The sequence below is a fragment of the Paramisgurnus dabryanus genome, chromosome 10, assembly GCF_030506205.2.
Source record: "Paramisgurnus dabryanus chromosome 10, PD_genome_1.1, whole genome shotgun sequence".
NCBI lineage: Eukaryota > Metazoa > Chordata > Actinopteri > Cypriniformes > Cobitidae > Paramisgurnus > Paramisgurnus dabryanus.
In genome coordinates this window covers 13,834,847-13,854,173 of record NC_133346.1, presented here as the reverse complement: position 1 = coordinate 13,854,173, position 19,327 = coordinate 13,834,847, and the positions used below count along the sequence as shown (strand labels likewise).

At 37.8% G+C, this 19,327-nt stretch overlaps 1 protein-coding gene across 2 annotated transcripts in view; it reads right to left on the bottom strand.

The window, feature by feature from the left end:
- tiam1a (TIAM Rac1 associated GEF 1a) overlaps window positions 1-19,327 on the bottom strand; it is a 62,492-nt gene that overhangs the window by 32,557 nt on the left and 10,608 nt on the right. For both annotated transcript variants that reach the window (XM_065290730.1, XM_073816035.1), the window contains exons 2-7: window positions 8,504-8,596; window positions 6,006-6,942; window positions 4,571-5,048; window positions 3,155-3,327; window positions 2,208-2,432; window positions 1,016-1,201 (exon numbers count right to left, since the gene is read on the bottom strand). In XM_065290730.1, the coding sequence (XP_065146802.1) occupies window positions 1,016-1,201; window positions 2,208-2,432; window positions 3,155-3,327; window positions 4,571-5,048; window positions 6,006-6,932 (1,989 nt within the window). In that variant the 5' untranslated portion in view covers window positions 6,933-6,942; window positions 8,504-8,596. The remainder of the gene's footprint in view (window positions 1-1,015; window positions 1,202-2,207; window positions 2,433-3,154; window positions 3,328-4,570; window positions 5,049-6,005; window positions 6,943-8,503; window positions 8,597-19,327) is intronic.

The following is a 19,327-nucleotide window of genomic DNA, read 5'->3' as shown; positions in this document are numbered from 1 at the left end:
GCAGGAGTATTGTTGCCATAGCTCTACAAACCTTTCCTCCATTAGCACCAATATCATCGAACAAACTACATCATTGACAGTGCGAGGAAAGGTCAATTGGAAAATAAGAGACAAAACCTTCCTGTGCCTTCATGCCTCAAATCAAGATCAATAATGGGAAAAATCTGACACTATGACACATTTCAAAAGCAGCATACACATAAACCACAACAGTGAGCGGATGGTCTTCAGCTGTTCACACTCCCAGACATAAAACCGCACTGACATTTCTGGGATAATAAACACTAAAGTCATACAGGATTTCCTCAGTAAACCTAAGCGTCGTACTGTTGGAAATATACTAAAATCTCTTGGCTATTTGGGGGATAAGGGTGGTACACTGGCTTGGGACAACAACAGTGTGACTTGTGTAATATTTTAATATTATTTTGATTTTGTGGTACTGGTTTCTAGTGATACAACAATTTAAAACAAGGCAAAACCACAAATTATGTAGGAATATGGCTAAGAGGAAGGGCAGCAAAATCAGTTATTGATCCAACGCTTGTTGTTATATAAACGCTCCCTATTTCGTCATTTAAAACGTCAATGAATTTCTGTCAAACTTGCTCTGGTTTCTCGAGTTACGCCACCATAGGAGTTGGTTTTCTATGCTTGAGTGACACTATGAGATTTCCTGAGGTGGCAATTGTGGTTCTTCGTTTACGTATTACGCTATTCTGTACATTCCACATTTGACCACAGGAATGACAAATACACAATGTTATTGGCATGTTTAGTTACGCAGTTTCTGCGGGGACCAGGGCCAGACAGGCTGCCTGGCAGCTCAGAGCTCACAAGCCTCTTGTAGTTAGGATTAAAATAAAATGGATGTTAACTAAATGCATTTAAATATCCAAATGAAAGGAGAAAGAGGAATGCATCCTATAATGTTTTGGAATAGGTGTATGCACAAGAGAAAAACATATTGAGGGTAGTTTTGTACACTATGTATATGTGTGAGTGTATTTCATACCAGGGCATGGAAGGATGATACTGAAAAAATGCCCAGACGACCCATGGACAGCTTGGTGGGGCGGGAAGCCACCGCAAGCAGGCGTTTTGGATTTGGAAGCTCGCCGCCCTGCAGGCTGGATAGGTAACAACGATACCGGAACTGATCCATATGAAACTGCTCCAAATTCTGGTCCCAGAGGAATATCTGAAAGACAGAAAGAAAGAAAGAAAGAAAGAAAGAAAGAAAGATTTTACTCAAATTTGAAAATTACTTTACTGTTCTAATAGTTAACTGTGCTTTTTTGTGATTGTCCACTGTTGAGAGCCCTTAAGCTGCTAACTATTACAGTGTGGGCAGTGTTTTAGTATAGTTTTGTGTTGGACGAGGATGCTGGGATATATGATTAGTCAGCAGCCCTCCTCCAAAGCAGCATGACCTGAGTCTATTCAGAGACCATGGAGGAGTATCTGCCCACCTCCACTGGAGAGGTACACAACACATACAATAACACACTCTAACATCATTTTTTATGAACAATTAAATCTTCACAGAAAGACCAAATCTAAATACACACATAATCCTACTCCCCAATATATAAACATATCCCACAAGAAACCTAAACAATTATTACATTATCTCAAAGTTGGCTTGTAAGTTGAGAAGAACAAAAGCCCCATATTATGTGGCCTAATAAAAGCAAACTGCTTTTGAAGGATCCCTTCTTCAAACTGTTACAGGTTAAACAGGTGAAAGCTCACCCGAAAAAGATAAAAAAAAAACATGAAAGTCATATGGGTTTAGTTGTGTATCTGGGTAGAAAAAGAGGGATCACTGAACAAAAGTCACAATTGTGAATACACTTGTGTACGTCAGTATGAAAAAAGCATATTTAATGAGTGATATATCCTTCAACAGCCTTTCTGATTTTGCTAAGTAAGCTTACATAAATCAACATCATTGTTGACCATGGGACAACATTCCAAACAACCAATCAAATTTGAGGGATACGTTTACAGTTACAACCAGGGTTAGGTGCTTCTATTGTATAGTTATTAACTTTCTGAATTTAGGAATAAGTAACGCTTAGGGATTTTCTACAGAAATGTTGTTCCAGGTTTAACCAAGCGTGCCGCACAAGCCCTGAAAAGTGAAGCCAAAACGTCTTCAAAACACTGTTAATGGTGACTCTCCACCAATCTATAACACATACCTGTTCCAGAATAGTCTTCCTCTTCTTTGCATCTGTGACAGCAGAGAGTTGCATTTCGCCCATCTTCTTCATTTTCTCGTCCATGTCGATCTTCTGCTCTAACTTTTTGATTTCGGAGCGCAGGAGTCGTACGGTGTCCTCGCGGTGATGCTGGCGGGCGACAGCTGCAGCGCATGCTGAGTGGATGGCGGTTATCCAGTTTTCCAACTCTGTTTGACCTGAAGTCTGAAAACAAGTAGATAAAAGAAAGGCGTCACCATTTTTCCTGTTATTGACATGATTCAGTTAAATAGCACCAATGAAAGTAATTCCACTCGGTAAATTATCTAAAACCAGAAGCATAACGGACGAGAAGGGATTGTTGCATTTACTTGTTCTTCCTATTAAAAATTTATAACTGAAACATATTTTACACAATGTACATTAAGCCTAGGTTTAAGCCATAACTTCGATAATTAGTTTAAACAAATAAATATATAAATTTGTAATGTAATTTTTAAAAATGCTTTGTGTGGTCTGCACTGAACCTTCAATATTTGCAACCAAATGGCATATAGATTTGACTGTCCATCAAATGTAGTTCACATGATGGTACCCTTTGAAAATGTCACCTGGTATGCAAGATGTTGTCACCTGTCACGGCATAAAAATGTCACTGAGTCCCAAAAACATTCAGAAATACATCAGCTTAGGATTTATTAAACAATGGACCATGAGCATCAGTTTGGCACAATTCTACATCACTAATACTAAATCCAGATTGTTGATGGCAATGAGATCCAGTTAAAGTAAATTTAAAGACTAAAGATGTATTAAACCATTTGGTCTGTGATGAAAAATTTATGGATGTGAGCATCACCAAAGGTACTCGAATGTATGCAGCACAATTTGAGTTAGGAGTTATATTACTGTGTAATATTGGTTTTAAGAGATTCAGGATGACTTACCTGAAATAGGAAGGCATCTCCCAGTGCATTGCTTAAGCAAAACACAAAGTCTTTTTTGGGATGTTCTGGGACAGCCTGCACAATGCTGTTTTCCACCCAGACCGCATGTTTGTGAATGCTGTTATGGTCAATCCCCGAACGGCCATCCGTTTCATAGAAAAACAGAGTGCATCCTGGGAAATTAAAAAAAGAAGGAGGGCTGTAAACTGAAACGTGTACTTTTCAAAGGTTTGGGTCGTTTGATTTTAAGAATGAACGCATAATGGGTAATAGGTATTTTAAAAGAAATGGGTCAGTGACAAAAACGGTTTGGCAAGAGGAGAACTTCCAAAAATCTTTTTAAAAAACTTGTTTTAAAAGCATGCATCAAGTTTATTTCAATGCACATAGTGTTTTTATGTTGTTTTTTGCAATACAAAATTACATTTGCACCATTTTCATGAAATTTAAGACCTTTAAATGGATCTTAAAATGTCAAATGGTGTAACCGCCAATTGCGCCAAAAAAATGAGAAATATTAAATATTTTATCCAACTTGATAGCATGTAAGCATAATCATCATAAAAAAAATCATTTTATAATATAATTTCATTAGTTATTTCTAAATGTAAATTTTAATGCGTTTTTGTAATATTTGTCCTCCTGACATTTATGAAAGTTAAGACTGAATCGATCTGAAAATGTAAAATGGTGTAACCGGCAATTGCGCCGAAGAATGAGAAATATTAAATATTTTATCCACCTTGATGGCATGTAAACATAATCATCAATCATCAAAAAATAAAAATAACAATAATAATAATTTTATAATATAATTTCATTAGTTATTTCTAAATGTACATTTTTATCCGTTTTTGTAATATTTACCCTGATATTTGCTGAAAACAGCTGTTTTCTTAATAATCTTGTATGTAAAAAAATCATATTACACTTAACAAGATGATTATATTTTTTTTCCACATTTTTTATGAATATATTTATAATTTTATTTTAAATCAAAAAAAGTTACACCAATTGACACAGACCAGTTACACCACACTGACATTTTTGCAATTATCCCACAAATATTCTTTCAAAATTAAATAAAAACCAGAAATTTTAGACTCTCAAAAAAAAAAAAATTAATGCAAGTGATATGCAATTTTTTTCAGAAATTTTAACCCTTTTACATTTAATTGAACCATAAAGACACAAAATAATTAACTTCACTTCATTGACCCAAACACCATAATAGTCATGAGAAGATGAGGACTTTGGAGATATGATCAAATAATTGATCTTGATAAACATGAAAATTAATACAATTAATATTATCACACTAGAAATGTGAGCGTTGAATTAGGTCATGCCTTCAGAAGTGCTGCAGAAATAATAGTAGTATGGTATCTTGCTTTATAAACGTAGCCTTTGTCTCACCTTTGAGTGACACCCAGTACTGTTTCCACTTCCTTTTTGCTGCCGACTCCACCCTCTTATTCTTCTTATGCACCAGGAAGTTTTTCACGGCCAGTATGCCAGCCTTCCGCACCGTGCCGTGGGCCGTGGTGAGCAAAATGTCCGAGGGGTAAACGGAGCTGAGGGTTCCACTGCTCCGTTCATCGCTAGCAGCCGAACTGGCTTCTTCTAAGCAATCCCGCGTTTGTCTGGAGTTCAAGTCCAGTTCATGACGGAAGTTCTCGTACACTCCTTGATCTCCACCAGATTGTCGTTGATCTCCTCCACCTCCGCTGCTGCTACCGCTGTCGCTTCCTGCGAAGATGCTCTCGCTAGCAGTGGAGTACACGGAGAAAGACGCAGACATGGCCTTGCAGCGTCGCGACGAGTGTTCGACTTCAGCCAGTCCTCCGTCGATACCGCTGTCTCCATACTCGCTACCCTCACCCGCCGTGATATCCTACATGCATGTGTGGACACATAGACCCAAGTGCACAATTTAATAAGAATAAAACAAGACACTCCCTTTACAGTGGAAGAACATCATTTGGGACATCCTCTGCACAACCACTCCTCCAAATTTTGTACCAAACAAAGGTCTGACATTTTAGAAAAATGGCAACGGAAGTCAAACAGCTCTTCTTACTTTCCCCTTTAAGCAGAAACAAAGAATGAAACTAATCTCTACTTGTTCTCAACTTGTTTACTTGTGCACGAAAGAGGAATTGAAAAAAGACGACTGCATAAAACGTCCAACAGAGAAGGTGTGGCTTCCTTTTGCTGGCATAAAAACACTTTTACTGTACCTCCTAAAGATCTTTTCAGGTAGATCGTGGGAAATATCGCATTTCAAACCAATCAAAAGTTCAAGGCAGAGGCCCCAATTTAAAGCTTTAGCATGACTCAGGGCTTTTATGTAAGAAGTGTCCCCTGAGACCTTCCAAATTTCAAACCTTTTTAAGAACACATTAAATATGCACAAAAAAGCTGTGTTTGAATGTAGGATCAAGAGATTTTTTGGCTTTCAGTTTACTAAAGATCCAGAATGATGGAGATGATATGAAGCTTTTTACAGGCTTTTATCAGCAAATCCCATAAGGACGTTGTTTTTATTCAGTTCTTGGGTCACATGACTCTTTTATTCTTTACTCACATGTTGTTCCAACATGTTGTTACTTTAATGGCACATTAAAGGAGAGGAGGAGAGGTTTAGGGTCCCTTTTCTTATCATACAATGAAAGTGAATGGTAAACGGGGGCTCTCAAACTCCCCTCAAGACTAATTAGGATAATATTAAATTCAAATGTACGTCTATTCCTTACACAAAGCAATTATAATACATGCTATATAGTGCACACTCTTTATGGACTGTTTTTATGGTACTTTTATAATATGTTGGGTAAGAAGCATAACTCACATGTGTCGTTTGTGCACGTCGGCCCTGCATACATGAACGGAGGGTAGCCTTGTGATTGGACAGTCCCTCTGACAGGCAGTGGGAGCGACGACAAGGAAGAGTGTATGCTGAGTATCCATTACCTTCCTCCTCTTCCGGAGACAAGACCTCTCCGTTCATTATGCCCGCTTTGGTCCTCTCGGTACCATGACCGTTATAGTGATGGTGGGAGCCATGAAGTGAAGGTAGCCTCTCCGTGCAAAGTTCATCCAAAGAGTTAGCTCTCTCTCCGGGATGAGACTCAAGCGTCCGTGGGGTGGAGGTGCGCCGTCTACCTCCACATTTAGCGAATGCTTTATCTTCAACCTCGGTTCTCTCGATGATCTCCTCGGTGCTCGTCAAATGCTCTTGGCTTAGATCTGAACATGAGAACTCCATTGAATCCTCTCTCCAAATATCTGCAGATTTGGATCGCTTCTTCTTAAAGCTACTTCCTTCCCGAGGACCATCTTTGGTTCTCTGTAGGTACGTGTCCTTACTTACGAAAAGTCTGGTCTCATCGCAGCTTTCTGGCACCACCGTGTCCATCTCTACGCCATCCTCGGAGCCTGGCGTGATGGTGGGATCCCCAGTGCTGTCGTGGAAAGAAACCGGTCGCAAATTCATAGCCATCCGGTCCACCCAAATGTTTCCTCCATAGCCCTTCAGAGCATCTGTTTTTTTAAATGGTTCAAGGCCGTTTTCAGTAAGGGATTGTGGGATGGAAGGGGTGCTGCTGGATCTCGTGCTGGTCTCAGAGTCGCGGTGTTCACCCTTGTTGGACGAGGCGTGACGTGATCGGCGAGAATGCTTGATGCGAAGTGATCGGGTCATGTGCTTTCGTGATAGGTGGCCCTGCCCCTCACTGTAGTAGGTGTGGTCTCCATTTTGGCTCTCCACGTTTCCCATGATTTAACGTCTGTGAAAAACAAAAACACAGGTGGAGTGCAGATCAATAAAGATGTGTTTAAAAGCACATGTGGATTAAATTGCTAGAGAGCCTGGGCAACATTTTAATGTTTCGAAGGTCTTAAACCTGAACGACCAAAAAACACCACATTTGTAACAGACCTCATAAAAGTATTTGGAGCTCAGGGGCAGCATACCTGCTGAGATGTAAAGTGTCATTTAAAAAAGTTAGAAAAGTTCACATTGCAGAGTGAAACCAGCAAAACGAAAAAGATGGAGGAGAAAAGCTAGTGCTAAAATACATGTGATCAGAACAATTGATGCACATAAAGCAAGAGAAAGAGAAAGAGAGATAGGCGGGGGGATGTGAAACCTTTCAGTAACCTCCATTAGACACTTACACATACCATGGTGTTTCAATTATAATCCGTTGAAATTGTTGGAACGAATTAATTAGAATATAATTTGTTACACTCCTAAAAAAGACACAGCAATGCGATTAGATTCTGGGTAAAAAGTAGAAGCATATATTATTTTGTTTCAATATGTTGTATATTTTAAAAAATAGCCAAAAACTTACACCTTTCCTATACAGAAATGTTTTTTATCTCTCTGGCCAATTTTTGGAATATATGCTAAATACATTTTGTAGAAAGTACGGAGCCCGTAAGGGGACATAGAGCAAAAATTAAATAAAGTTTAGTTTTGCGTGCTCACGTAAAAACTTTCGTGTGCTTAAGTGAAACTTTTGCGTGCTTACGTGAAACTTTCGCTCGCTTACGTGAAACTTTTGCGTGCTTACGTAAAACTTTCGCGTGCGCACGTGAAACTTTCGCGTGCGCATGCGATAGATTCATGTACGCACGCAAAACATTTTTTTTTTACTCCAATGTCACCTTAGGGGCTCCCTAATAAAGTAAAGCTTAATTAAATATATTTTTTATTTGAAAAAATATATTATATTGTAATAAAGTTTTTTTTTATGTATTTTAGGGGCAACCAATAAATTTCTAATTTTACAACCCATCCGGCAAAAATTAATTTTTCCTATCCAAAATATAAAACTTGTATAAAATATAAGTATATTTTTGCAGTTGAAAAAACGGCATTTTTTATATTTATTATAAACTTGTACAGGTTTGTAACACAAATTTTGTCTTCCAATGTGACGTGAATATACTGTAAATGCTTTAAAATATATTTATTTTTTAAAATATATTTTAAAATATACAAAAAATTGCCTAATTTGAAAATATATTGCACATATATTTTTGGCCATTTTTTGTATAATTTGAAATATATTTAAAATAATATTTAAATATATATATATATATATATATATATTGCCTTATGGGTTGTACCTAATGAGGTCAAATTAGTACCTCAGACATACATACTTGTACCAAGTTAATAAATATTAGGACCTTTTTAAAGGGTACTGCACCAGTGACAGCTTGAGACCACTTTTGGACCATTTCTAACAGTGTATATATTAATATGCATCATAAATATTTTATATTTGTGCAGAGCTTTAGTGTATTACGTCATGTGTATGTGATCAGCAGCAGTACCTGAGGTAGAACCAATGGATCAGATGCATTTCCAGTGAACCATATTCCTATTTTTAGACCGCATGGTCCTGGTCAGCGCTATGGTAGTTTCACCTGCAAAAAAACACACACAATAGATGGTTTAAAACAAAGGAAACAAAGATCGATTCAAATGGTTTTAGGCTTCTGAAGATGTAATAGGTTGATTACACAACACCTGGTCTAATAGACACACACACAACACTCATACAACAGTACTTGCTGTTGTTTCTCTTGTGCAAGACCTTTCATGCTGCATGAGAGGAAGAACTTTCTGAGATTCATCTCAGTTCCTTAAGAAGCCAACAATAAGGTAATTATGACAGAAAATCAAGGCAGTCTAGCAGAAGTCTTAAATCTGAACCTCGGTTATATCACGCTCAATATGGATCTGACCTCATTTCTTTCAATGCAAAGCCTGCACAAAGAAAGAAAAAGGAGACTCATCTCCATACTGCAGCAGGTATGAAAATGAGAAGATAGATCAGACGCTCCTGGCAAAGTTTATGGATTAGCATCAGAAAGACACCAGGGCTTGCTTAAATAACCAGATATAGATATAGTGAGAGAAGAAGAGGCTGAAGAGAAAGTGTATTAGGGACCATCTTTAAAGTCTTACAGAAATTTTAAGACAGGACCAGAACACCACTGTCAGACAAAATGGTCAGAAATGGTCCCTTTTTAACTGGTACTTCCAAAAAGTACACCTTTATACCTAAAGAGTCCATATTAGTACCAAATGTATACATATGTGTACCTAAATCGCACATATTAGGAACGCTTTGAAGCATCTGCCCCAGTGACAGCAAGGGACGAGTGACAGTGTAATGCCCTTGACCAAAACTTATAAGCAAAACTTATAGCAACATCCACAATATCCTACGATGTAAATAAAAGGTGGTTCAATTTAAAAATATTTGTTGACACAACGTATTTTACTCATTTTTTATGTTGAATTAACTCAAACTTTTAAGGCAACCAGGTAACTTACTTTTTTAAGTTGAACCAACAAATGTTTTTTTACAGTGTACCATTATTGGGCGTGTTTTCCATAAGCAAGCACTTTTCTATTTTTTTCATGTTATTGTTTGTGTGAATCTGTTGTTTCTCTCCGCCAGAGGGTTTGTGATTCAAACAATGAGTTTAACAGAGGCTAGAGATTGTGTGTGTTTATGTGTAGATCTCTGGATCAGGTCCAGCTTCAGCAGCTAGGGTCAACAAAACCTTAAGGGCAACAGAGAGACAAAACAAAAGAGAAAGACCCAGACGGTGCTCTCTATTCTCCGGATGACAGAATGCAGAGAAATATGCATGCTTGGTTGTGTACATGAGAGCAGCAATAGAAAAAAGCGTTATAGCAAGGTTGAGTGGACTTACTGCAGTGCAGAGTTACATAAACTAGAGCTGACCCCATTTATTTTTTATTTTTTGCTATCTGGTTGTTAAGTCTGACGTTATGCGGTGCTTCCGGGTCCAACCGCTCACAGATGTCATAGAGAAATAACAAAAAATCACGGCTCTAATACACTCGTATCATAATGAAAAACTACCAAAAACACACGATCCTAATTTTTATCTCCATAACAAAATATGAGATGACCAGACATGGATCTTGCGATATGATGCGTATCACGGTAGAGGTGTTGCGGTGCGGTATGTTTTGCGGCACTTTGCGATACTGTGACCTACTATATTGGGATATTAAGCTGTCATTAAGAAAACACAAAAAAAATTGTGGCACGCCCCATGCAAACTAAGTGCTCTTCCGCCATACAATATAGTTCTCAATTTTTATCCACTTAAAAAAGCCACGTTTTATTTTGTGCCACCATACTTACTCGTGTAACAGTCTTTAAATAGGAAAAACACGGAAGTGTTTGGTGGCTTCTAAATTCATCCCTGTTTGGATCCTAAGGAATGAATGGGGCTAGGCTAAATGCTAACACATTCACGAGGCGCTGTACAAAGATTAAGTGCACGCATTGATAAAAGATAGGTATGTGTTAATTCATCTAAGTTGAGGTAAGAACATAGTAAAATGTTGAAAAACGGTGGTGTTTTCCTTTAAAGATGGGCTCCAGGTAAACTGATTTGACCATCTTCTTTAATCCCGCATTGCTTTTCACTGTCTGTTTCTCATGATGTGCGTTGTGATGGCATAAAAACATATGTGTGTTAATCAAACACAGATTTTATACCATCTGACACGATTCCAATAAATATCGAACCTTGGACTTCAAAAAAAAAAAAAAAAAAACACCACAGATGGAATATCTCAGCGGGAATCCAGAGCTAAAATGTCACTGCAGTCATAACTGAAAGGTTAGCGAAAATCGATGAGAAACCGCGAAAAACGTGACTCAGCGGATGAACCGGGTGACCCGCAGCCCACTCTCTCTCTCCTGCTCCTCACCTACGTGATATTCTTGTGCGTCCCTGGTGGGATTCATAAGTAATAAACTGTGATAAATCGAAGGGTAATGACAGAGAGCTTCACGGTTGCACAAAAACCTCAATGACGATTGATATGTAAAGCTCACGTCTCCGGGTTAGGACATCACGAGAATATTATCTTGCTGCTTTGTGCTATAGGCTTGAGCCGGACAACTCCTGCGGTGTGGAAGCAGGTGGAAAGGATGGAGGAAGGGTGTGAGATGGTGGGATGGCTTGCTGTGTCTCACTGTGAAACTTTAATCACAGGCACTTAGATGGACACCTCCTCCACTTTATTTCACACACTATGAGGGATGTGCTAGCCTGGGCTCTGTTATTAAAACACACAGGTATATTCTCTACACACATACCATCAGGTTTGTGGTCATACTCAAACACACATGCACAAACATAATTATAGCTCCAAAAATTTATATAAAGGTTAATGTACAGCAGCTAGTCCAAAAATGCTAAAAAAAAATGACGTCCTTAAAGGTAAACACCACCGTTTTTCAATATTTTACTATGTTCTTACCTCAACTTATGAATTAATAAATAACTATCTTTTTTCAATGCGTGCACTTTTAATCTTTGTACAGCGCTTCTTGCACGTGTTAGCTTTAGCCTAGACCCATTCATTCCTATGGCTCCAAACAAAAGTTTTATTTTGTGCCACCATACTTACTCGTGTAACTACTCTTGTAACAGTCTTTAAATAGAGAAAACATGGAAGTGTTTGGTGGCTTCTAAATTCATCCCTGTTTGGATCCTAAGGAATGAATGGGGCTAGGCTAAATGCTAACACAGTCACAAGGCACTGTACAAAGATTAAGTGTACGCATTGAAAAAAGATAGGTATGTATTAATATGTCTAAGTTATGGTAAGAACATAGTAAAATATTGAAAAACAGTGGTGTTTTCCTTTAAAGGGTTTTATTATGCAATAATGACTGACCAACACAATCCCATGGAATTTTTTCAAAGGTGGCTAATTCGTATTACTAAATTTTTACGTTTTTTTATGATTTGCTTTCCCCCTGAAATGTTAGGGTTAGGGAGGTTTTATTAGTAATTCTCTCTTATATCAAGTCTTTTTTTTTACAATTTAGTTAGTATGCGTTAATACGATTTATTTAACTCCAATGTTGAATAATATGCCACTAGTTAATCCTTGCCTTAGCTTCTATTTTGCTTGCATAAAAGAGCCCACAGATGGCAAAAAGGCTTTAGATCTTTTGAAACATCATTTACAAAATGATTAAAAAAAAAAATTACAAAGAATACAACTAATATATCTCTCTATAGCTCTGAACCGCACTGTAACTTCACTTTACCTTCTCTAACTCTATCAAAAGTGAAACGTGAACAGATGATGGGGAAGCAAGGTGGGTGTGAAAACAAATAAAAGACTTTAAAATTAAATTCTGCTGCTACACATCACAAAATCTATCATTATTGAAGTATAATCAACCAAAATGGCTTGGTATATCATATTATAAATGATTAAAAAACAGACAGGACTGCTTAGAAATAACTCAAAATGGAAAAAATGGTGTTCAGGAATGAAGTCTAATAACTCGATTGATGAAACTTGATTTAGTCAGATTTTATAATATCATAAATTTTATATTAGAAAATATTGAAAAGCACTCAGAGATTCATTTATGATTGAATATATTCACAAGACAAACAAAGAAAAGCTGTGAGCGATGCCATTTGTGGACAGAAAAAGCCAAAAGAAAAGCATTTTCCCTTTCTTTCCAGGTCCGCTCCCATTAGTCCAGTACTTCACTTTTTTGTCTCTGAATGTCTTTAAAGCCTGGAGCAAAGAGCAAGGTTTAAAATCTCCCCAAACCCCAGCACTGGTGCATAGAGTTGTGGGAAAGCTATAGGGCTTTTATCTTCCTCAATCAGAGAGAGAAGGAGTAAGAGTGGATTAGAAATGCTATCCATTGTTCTTTTAGATGGCATCTGTAATTTTGCATGTGCTCGATCAGCTCTTGTTAGTCTAATTGAGAGAGTACAGACAAAGACACATAGATAATCACAGCCCAAGCCGTCTCTGGTATTCTCCACTGATTGGAGAATTATCCCATAGATATTTACATCAATACTGCTCAACATTGAGTCCATCAAGCAATTCTTCATCTTTACTTTAACAAAAAAATTATCATTTTAAATTAGAATTATACAAATTTTACAATTAATTTGTTACTTAAACATTCAAATGGATTTTTAAACCTAGTAAATCATTCGTAAGCAGCACAAATATCATAGATTCAATTCCCAGGGACACACATACAGATGCACTGTAAATTGCCTTGGATTACAGCATCTGCCAAATATGATATGATGATGAAATGTACATAGTGTTGGGAATCGAATTTCAATTCCACTTCTGGAATCACATCCATAAAAAAGGAATCGTATACTTGTTATAAAATTACAATTTCAATTCCACTTAACAATTCTGGACCACACGGTCACATCATTTTTGCACGGGGGATTGTGGTGAAAGATGCTCTAAAGTGTGGCAGCATCTTACAACACACCTAAAAAATAAACATTTTCCAGCTCCCCTAGTGTTAAACATTTGATTCTTAACATTTTGGAATGCATTCAGCTGATCTCCGGGTCTGGCGCTAGCATTTTTAGCATAGCTTAGCACAATCCATTGAATCTGATTAGACCATTAGCATCGCGCAAAAAAATAACTAAAGAGTTTTCCAAATCAGCGTAGGTTAAACAGGCGTGAGAGGAAATAGCCACAGTCTCATCAGCCGGCATCCCCATCGTCGCGCCAAGTGCTACAATGATGTCAGGAGACGGGGGAATCCCAAGCTTACCAGCATAAATCGGGCACGCCGTGTAACGGGAGGTGGATCTCCCTACACATGACCTGACGCCATCAGAGGACATCGCTGCGTCCACCCTCACCGCTAATAGGCTGGGGCTTTGAAATCGGACCCAAGAAACGCAAGCAAGGTCCAACCCCAAAGTACTCTTACAAATCAAGTTCATATACATTAAGGTTTTCTTATGAAAATATTTTAATTATTATTTACATAAAATAAACGTAATACAGCCACACAACAAACTTATGAAAATATTTTAATTGTTTTTTGCATGAGAATTTTTTAACGCAGCCACACAATTAATAAAAGCATCACCACAATGCTCACCACTATGATTCCCCTTATCTCGTGTATTAATATTTTTAAGTGTAACAATTTGCAATTTGCAAAAATAACTGTTGCATCTGTGTAGATTAGATGCAAAGTGTATGCGCGTTGTGCACGCTATACATTATGGTCAAGCATGCGCCCTTAAAATAGCATAATGAACAACGCGCCATTGACTTTAAACTTTTTTTTTCTGGTCAGTGGCGCAATTGTTTTTTGAAACTGCAAAATAGCATCAAGGATGGTTTGCGCCGGAACACGCCTCTTTTTTTGCGCTGAACCGCCCAGGGAGCGCAAGTTCATTCCCTAGTTTGCCTACGTGCGTCTGTGGAGGGAAAAACCCGCTGTGCACCGGTGCAAAATACGAATGATACATGCGTCACTGACAAAGTCAATTGCGCTGGGTGCAAGATAGGGCCCTTTATGTCCCTTTAAGGTTCTCAGGTATCTGCTTATAATGGCCTTGTCTTATTTTCCTTCACCTCCAACATGTTTGAACAAGGGAACAACTTCATCGCTCTCCTCTGCTTTGCTTTTCTATTCAGTACTCCTTAAATTTAATTGTGCTTAAAAGTTAACATGCAAAAAACTATTTTTAAAAAGTGCTAGAATTAACTTTAGAGGAAATCCACAGCCAGCTTTTTCAAAGCAATGCTGATGGTATAAATACACATCTTGTGGTGTTATGGGAGCTCCATAAATCCACTTCCAGTGTAATAGTGTCGACCTTTGTGTCCGGGAAACTAATTTAAGTGCTTCCACATATACGGATAATTGGCGCATGTGATTCACTGACTATCCTTCTACACAATACCCACCACTGACCCTAAACCCTTTGAAACCAACCCCGGCCCAGGGGCGACTCTTCCCATTTCTCGCATTCTTTCACGGATTCCCGACAGGGGAATGACCAACTTAACTTGAGATGAGAGGGATTTAAAAGCCATAACAAAACTCCCTTGGGACTCTTGAAAAAGCAGGAGGAGAGATAGAACGAAACAGAATCAGATAGGAAGATTAAAGAAGAAGAGCTTAAAGAGAGTTCATAAGAAGTTTATCAGCGCTGTTTTTGCATGTGCATGAGGTGTAGCGCATGAAAGCGTTATACAATTCAGAATAGAAAGATTAAAATCTATTCTGAGGAAGTAAGGTGGGCAACCTAAATATCCTAATTCAGAGATTCATATCAATGCAAAACCTGCAGTATGAAAGTACACCAATAAAAATAGCTATTTTTTTACAATTCCAAAAGCAGGAGGTGTTATCATATATCCTTTGTGTGTGACAGCATGAACACGCATTTCCGTATGACCGGCACTACAGGCAAGAGATATTACCCGTCCATTAATCCAAATGAAGTGACAGGACTCCTCCCTCATGTCCCCGGGCCCCTGACCGTGTCTGTGCTCGGCAGAGCTCAATAAACCAGTAATGAGAGTTTACCGCTTTATACCCAGACAACCGGTGCTGACCCCCTCCTAGCCAAGACAACCAGTCTTGTTTAATAAAGGGGCACAGAGACACTGTTGAATTATTATTTAGAGCCTTATTCTGTTTACTTAGCAAATGGCTAAATATAGCTTCTGTATATTCAGACTACAAATGTGATTCACTTTTTATCCAGCAATGAGTATATGGAATTACAATAACAAAACCATTGCATATAATGCACACTACACAATAAGGTTGTAATAAAATCAGTCTGATCTTATGAGTGTTTATATGTATTTTAAGAGTTGGCAAAAACATACAAAGTGAATCGTACAAAACATACGATTATCATTAAAAAAAATAACGAAACTCCACCTCTTCATCCTAATGTCATGGGGCAAAAGTGAATCATACATATATGTACGAATGTGATCGTACGAATTAGCCACCTCATAAAAACGTACAAATTGCCATGCGATACCGTTGCAACTAACAATGAACAACACTTTTTACAACAGGTATTAATCTTGGTTACTTTCATTCTCCACACATAATACTAAAGATGTATGTTTGATCACTAAACAACTGTGTACATATATATGACCATTAATCAAATTTAATAAATGCTATAAACAAATAGTTTCTTTTTAGTTTATGTATATACGTATATAACCTTATTGTGAACTCTTATCAATGTCTATTTACCACCAGTTAAAGTGGAGAAGGATTGTGATTGCTTGCTCTTGCCAAACCAGTTTTTTTGCCTAGTTATTCACCATAACAGGGAATGCTGAGTTATCTCAGCTCCTTTTGTCTCTGTATGAACAAATAAAAAAGACTGATACACCAGGGTGACATCCTATGGCTAATATATCTGTTTGACAAATGGAAACGCATGTAAAATAGATTGGCTGCAAAGCAAAAACTTAAGTTACACTATAAGCGGTCGCATGCATGTTTTTAAGTAGTTTTTATGTGTTTAAAAGAATTAGCTGGATGTCTTTGAGGGCTTGGTTTATGGTTTTAGATGCAATTAACCCATAATCGGGACACAGCAGGGTTATATTTTTATTAGTAAATGCATTAGCTAACATGAACAAATATATAGTATTTCAGCATTTATTAATCCTTTTTTAATATTAGTCAATGCCATTGGCATTGTGCATTAACTAATGTTAACCTTACTGTAAAGTGTTACCGTATAATCCAATCACATCACTGTAATATATCCATGCAAACTTTATCAATGTCAAATAAAACAACAGATCTGTGCTCAAACTTTCTCATAACCTTTAAAGGGAACTTCAAAATCTTTCCCACATTAGATCCTTTAGATGAAGAGGGATCAAATGAAGACCTGCCTTGAGAGTAAAACGTCTCTCTGGAATACAAGATCCACATTTTATAGTCTTCAAAACCTCTCCAACTTAGCATCTCATCTTCTCCTCTTATTTAACACATTTAAACCTCTCAGGGGTGAAGCAGGGAGTCTGTGGTTCTGTAATTGTGCCAGTAAAGCTAACTGTGCCTGACCGCAGGGATCACATGTAGACTCTTAGCACTTTTGCATGTAAAGCATAAAGCTTGGTCTGTACTTTTGTTGATTTTACCTTTGTAAAAAGGTAATATGTTGACTTACATGATAACCATTCTATTCTATAGACCGTTTCAGCAGTAACAACATAAACAAGCGGCGTCCGTGGAAAACACGTAACTTCCGGTAAACTCCGCTAAGAATAAATAACAACAAAGTCCTTTTAAAGTTGTATATAACAAGCAAAATAAACAAGATTGCAGATTACCTAGGAAACCAAAACATTTGTTTTTTCGAAGAGGTATTTGCAATAATTGATGACAGGCCGTTTAATTAATCAAAAATAATGCACATTCAAGGTGGTTATGCGGCACGACACAAAGCAGAGTTACACCGCGGTCAACTAATTCAAAGTTTTCTAGAGGGAACACACATACTGATCATACTTATAGCTCAAATGTACTGTGAAAGTCACTTTAGATAAACGCATCTAGTCTAAATGTAAGTGCAAATTTGGCTCAAATATTTTTTTACTCATTCCAATTATAAATATGAAAAAATGTAACTGGTTAGTAAGCAGTGGTGCCTTTGTAATATTAGTGTCGCTGTTTTATAAAGCTACTTTTCGCACTACAGTGATTTTCCATTGTTGAATAGGGTTTTAAAGGGATAGTTCACCCAAACATTCTGTACATTTAATTTAATCACCCTCAAGTTGTTACAAACCTATGTACATTTATTTGTTTTGCTGAACACAAACGAAGACATTTTAGGCAATTTTAAGCGTTTTTGTATCCTTGTATCCTGCTTGATTACAAATATCTTCCTTTGTGTTCCGCAAAACAAAGTAATTTATACAGGTTTGTAACAACTTCAGCACAAGTAATCATTTTTGGGTGAACTATCCCTTTAAGGGCACTGTTTTGTGTTGTGCCACTGACTCTAACCATTTACACATGGTAAAATTAAATGTACCACAAGAACTCCTGTGGCTTTTGCTTAATTTCATCAGGTGTGTTCGTGTGAGAGAAGCATTTTATGTATAATGGCCCTGCTAATGCCTAACACACACACACGCGCACACACACAATCACAAATCATCCTTATCATCCCAATTCATCTCGATGCAGCAGTCATTATCTGGTTAGAAGCAGTGAAGATGGGGGAAATGGAGTATAAATGGGGCTAATTTGTGTCCTCTGTCTGGGGAAAATGGAGTGATGACATGCAGGAGGAGAAGAGGAGGTAGAGGAGCGGTGCAGATGGGTCCTCTCACTGATCAGAGGGGCTTGAGATTTACACACTTCCAATGACATGCTTGAACAAAGAGTGCCAGTTTGGGGGAAATAAGAGAGAAAATGGGGAGGGTGTGAAACAAAAGGACGAATGTGGCTGAGTTGTCTGGAAGGGAGATTGGTGTGCTTGCAAACCTATTGACAAATAGATAACTGTTTAAACGGTGCTATTACTATAAAGCTCAGAGTACATGACGGTTTGCCAATCTACACGCACGGTCGAACGCATAGCCTTGCAAAGTATAGTTTATTTGACTCATACGTGTACTCAGACATTGCACCAAAATGCATCAGGGAAGATCATATTTGGGCACATTTAAACATTTGTGACCCAGTCCTGAAAAGTTCCCCATCATTTATAATTTGATCTCATGTGTTTCTTTGTTTAGATTACATACAACTACACGTCTTCATAGAGAAAACAAAAAGCAGCACACAAAAAACACACCAAATTATTAGGAGTACCTACATTAACCACTAATGGCGCTTTCCATTGCATAGTACACCATGGTTTGGTTTGGTTCAGCTCGGGTCAGCTCAACTGACTTTGGCTTGGTTAGCTTTTTCATCGAGTTTAGTAAAACTTCTGAGTGGGAGGGATTATAGGCGTGTCGTCATATTTGCGCTGCCTACTGCTGTGAGATCAAACAAGTGAGAGTGTCGTTGTACATTCCCAAACATTTATTTATTTCTCAGTCCGCCACAACATTTTTATTGACCACCACAAATAAATGTTGGCACATCGCGTTTATCACTACCTCCGTCTCACTTGACAGTTTCTTTACAAACACCCGTGGCGTTAGTCGACGCACTACGCTGAGCCTCATTTAAGTTGCATTTAAGCATAGATGCGGACGTGCGTGTCGCGAATGAGCCGCCACAAACTGCAAGTATGGAAAAAAACTTTTTGTGTTTCTGATTCTCAACCTGT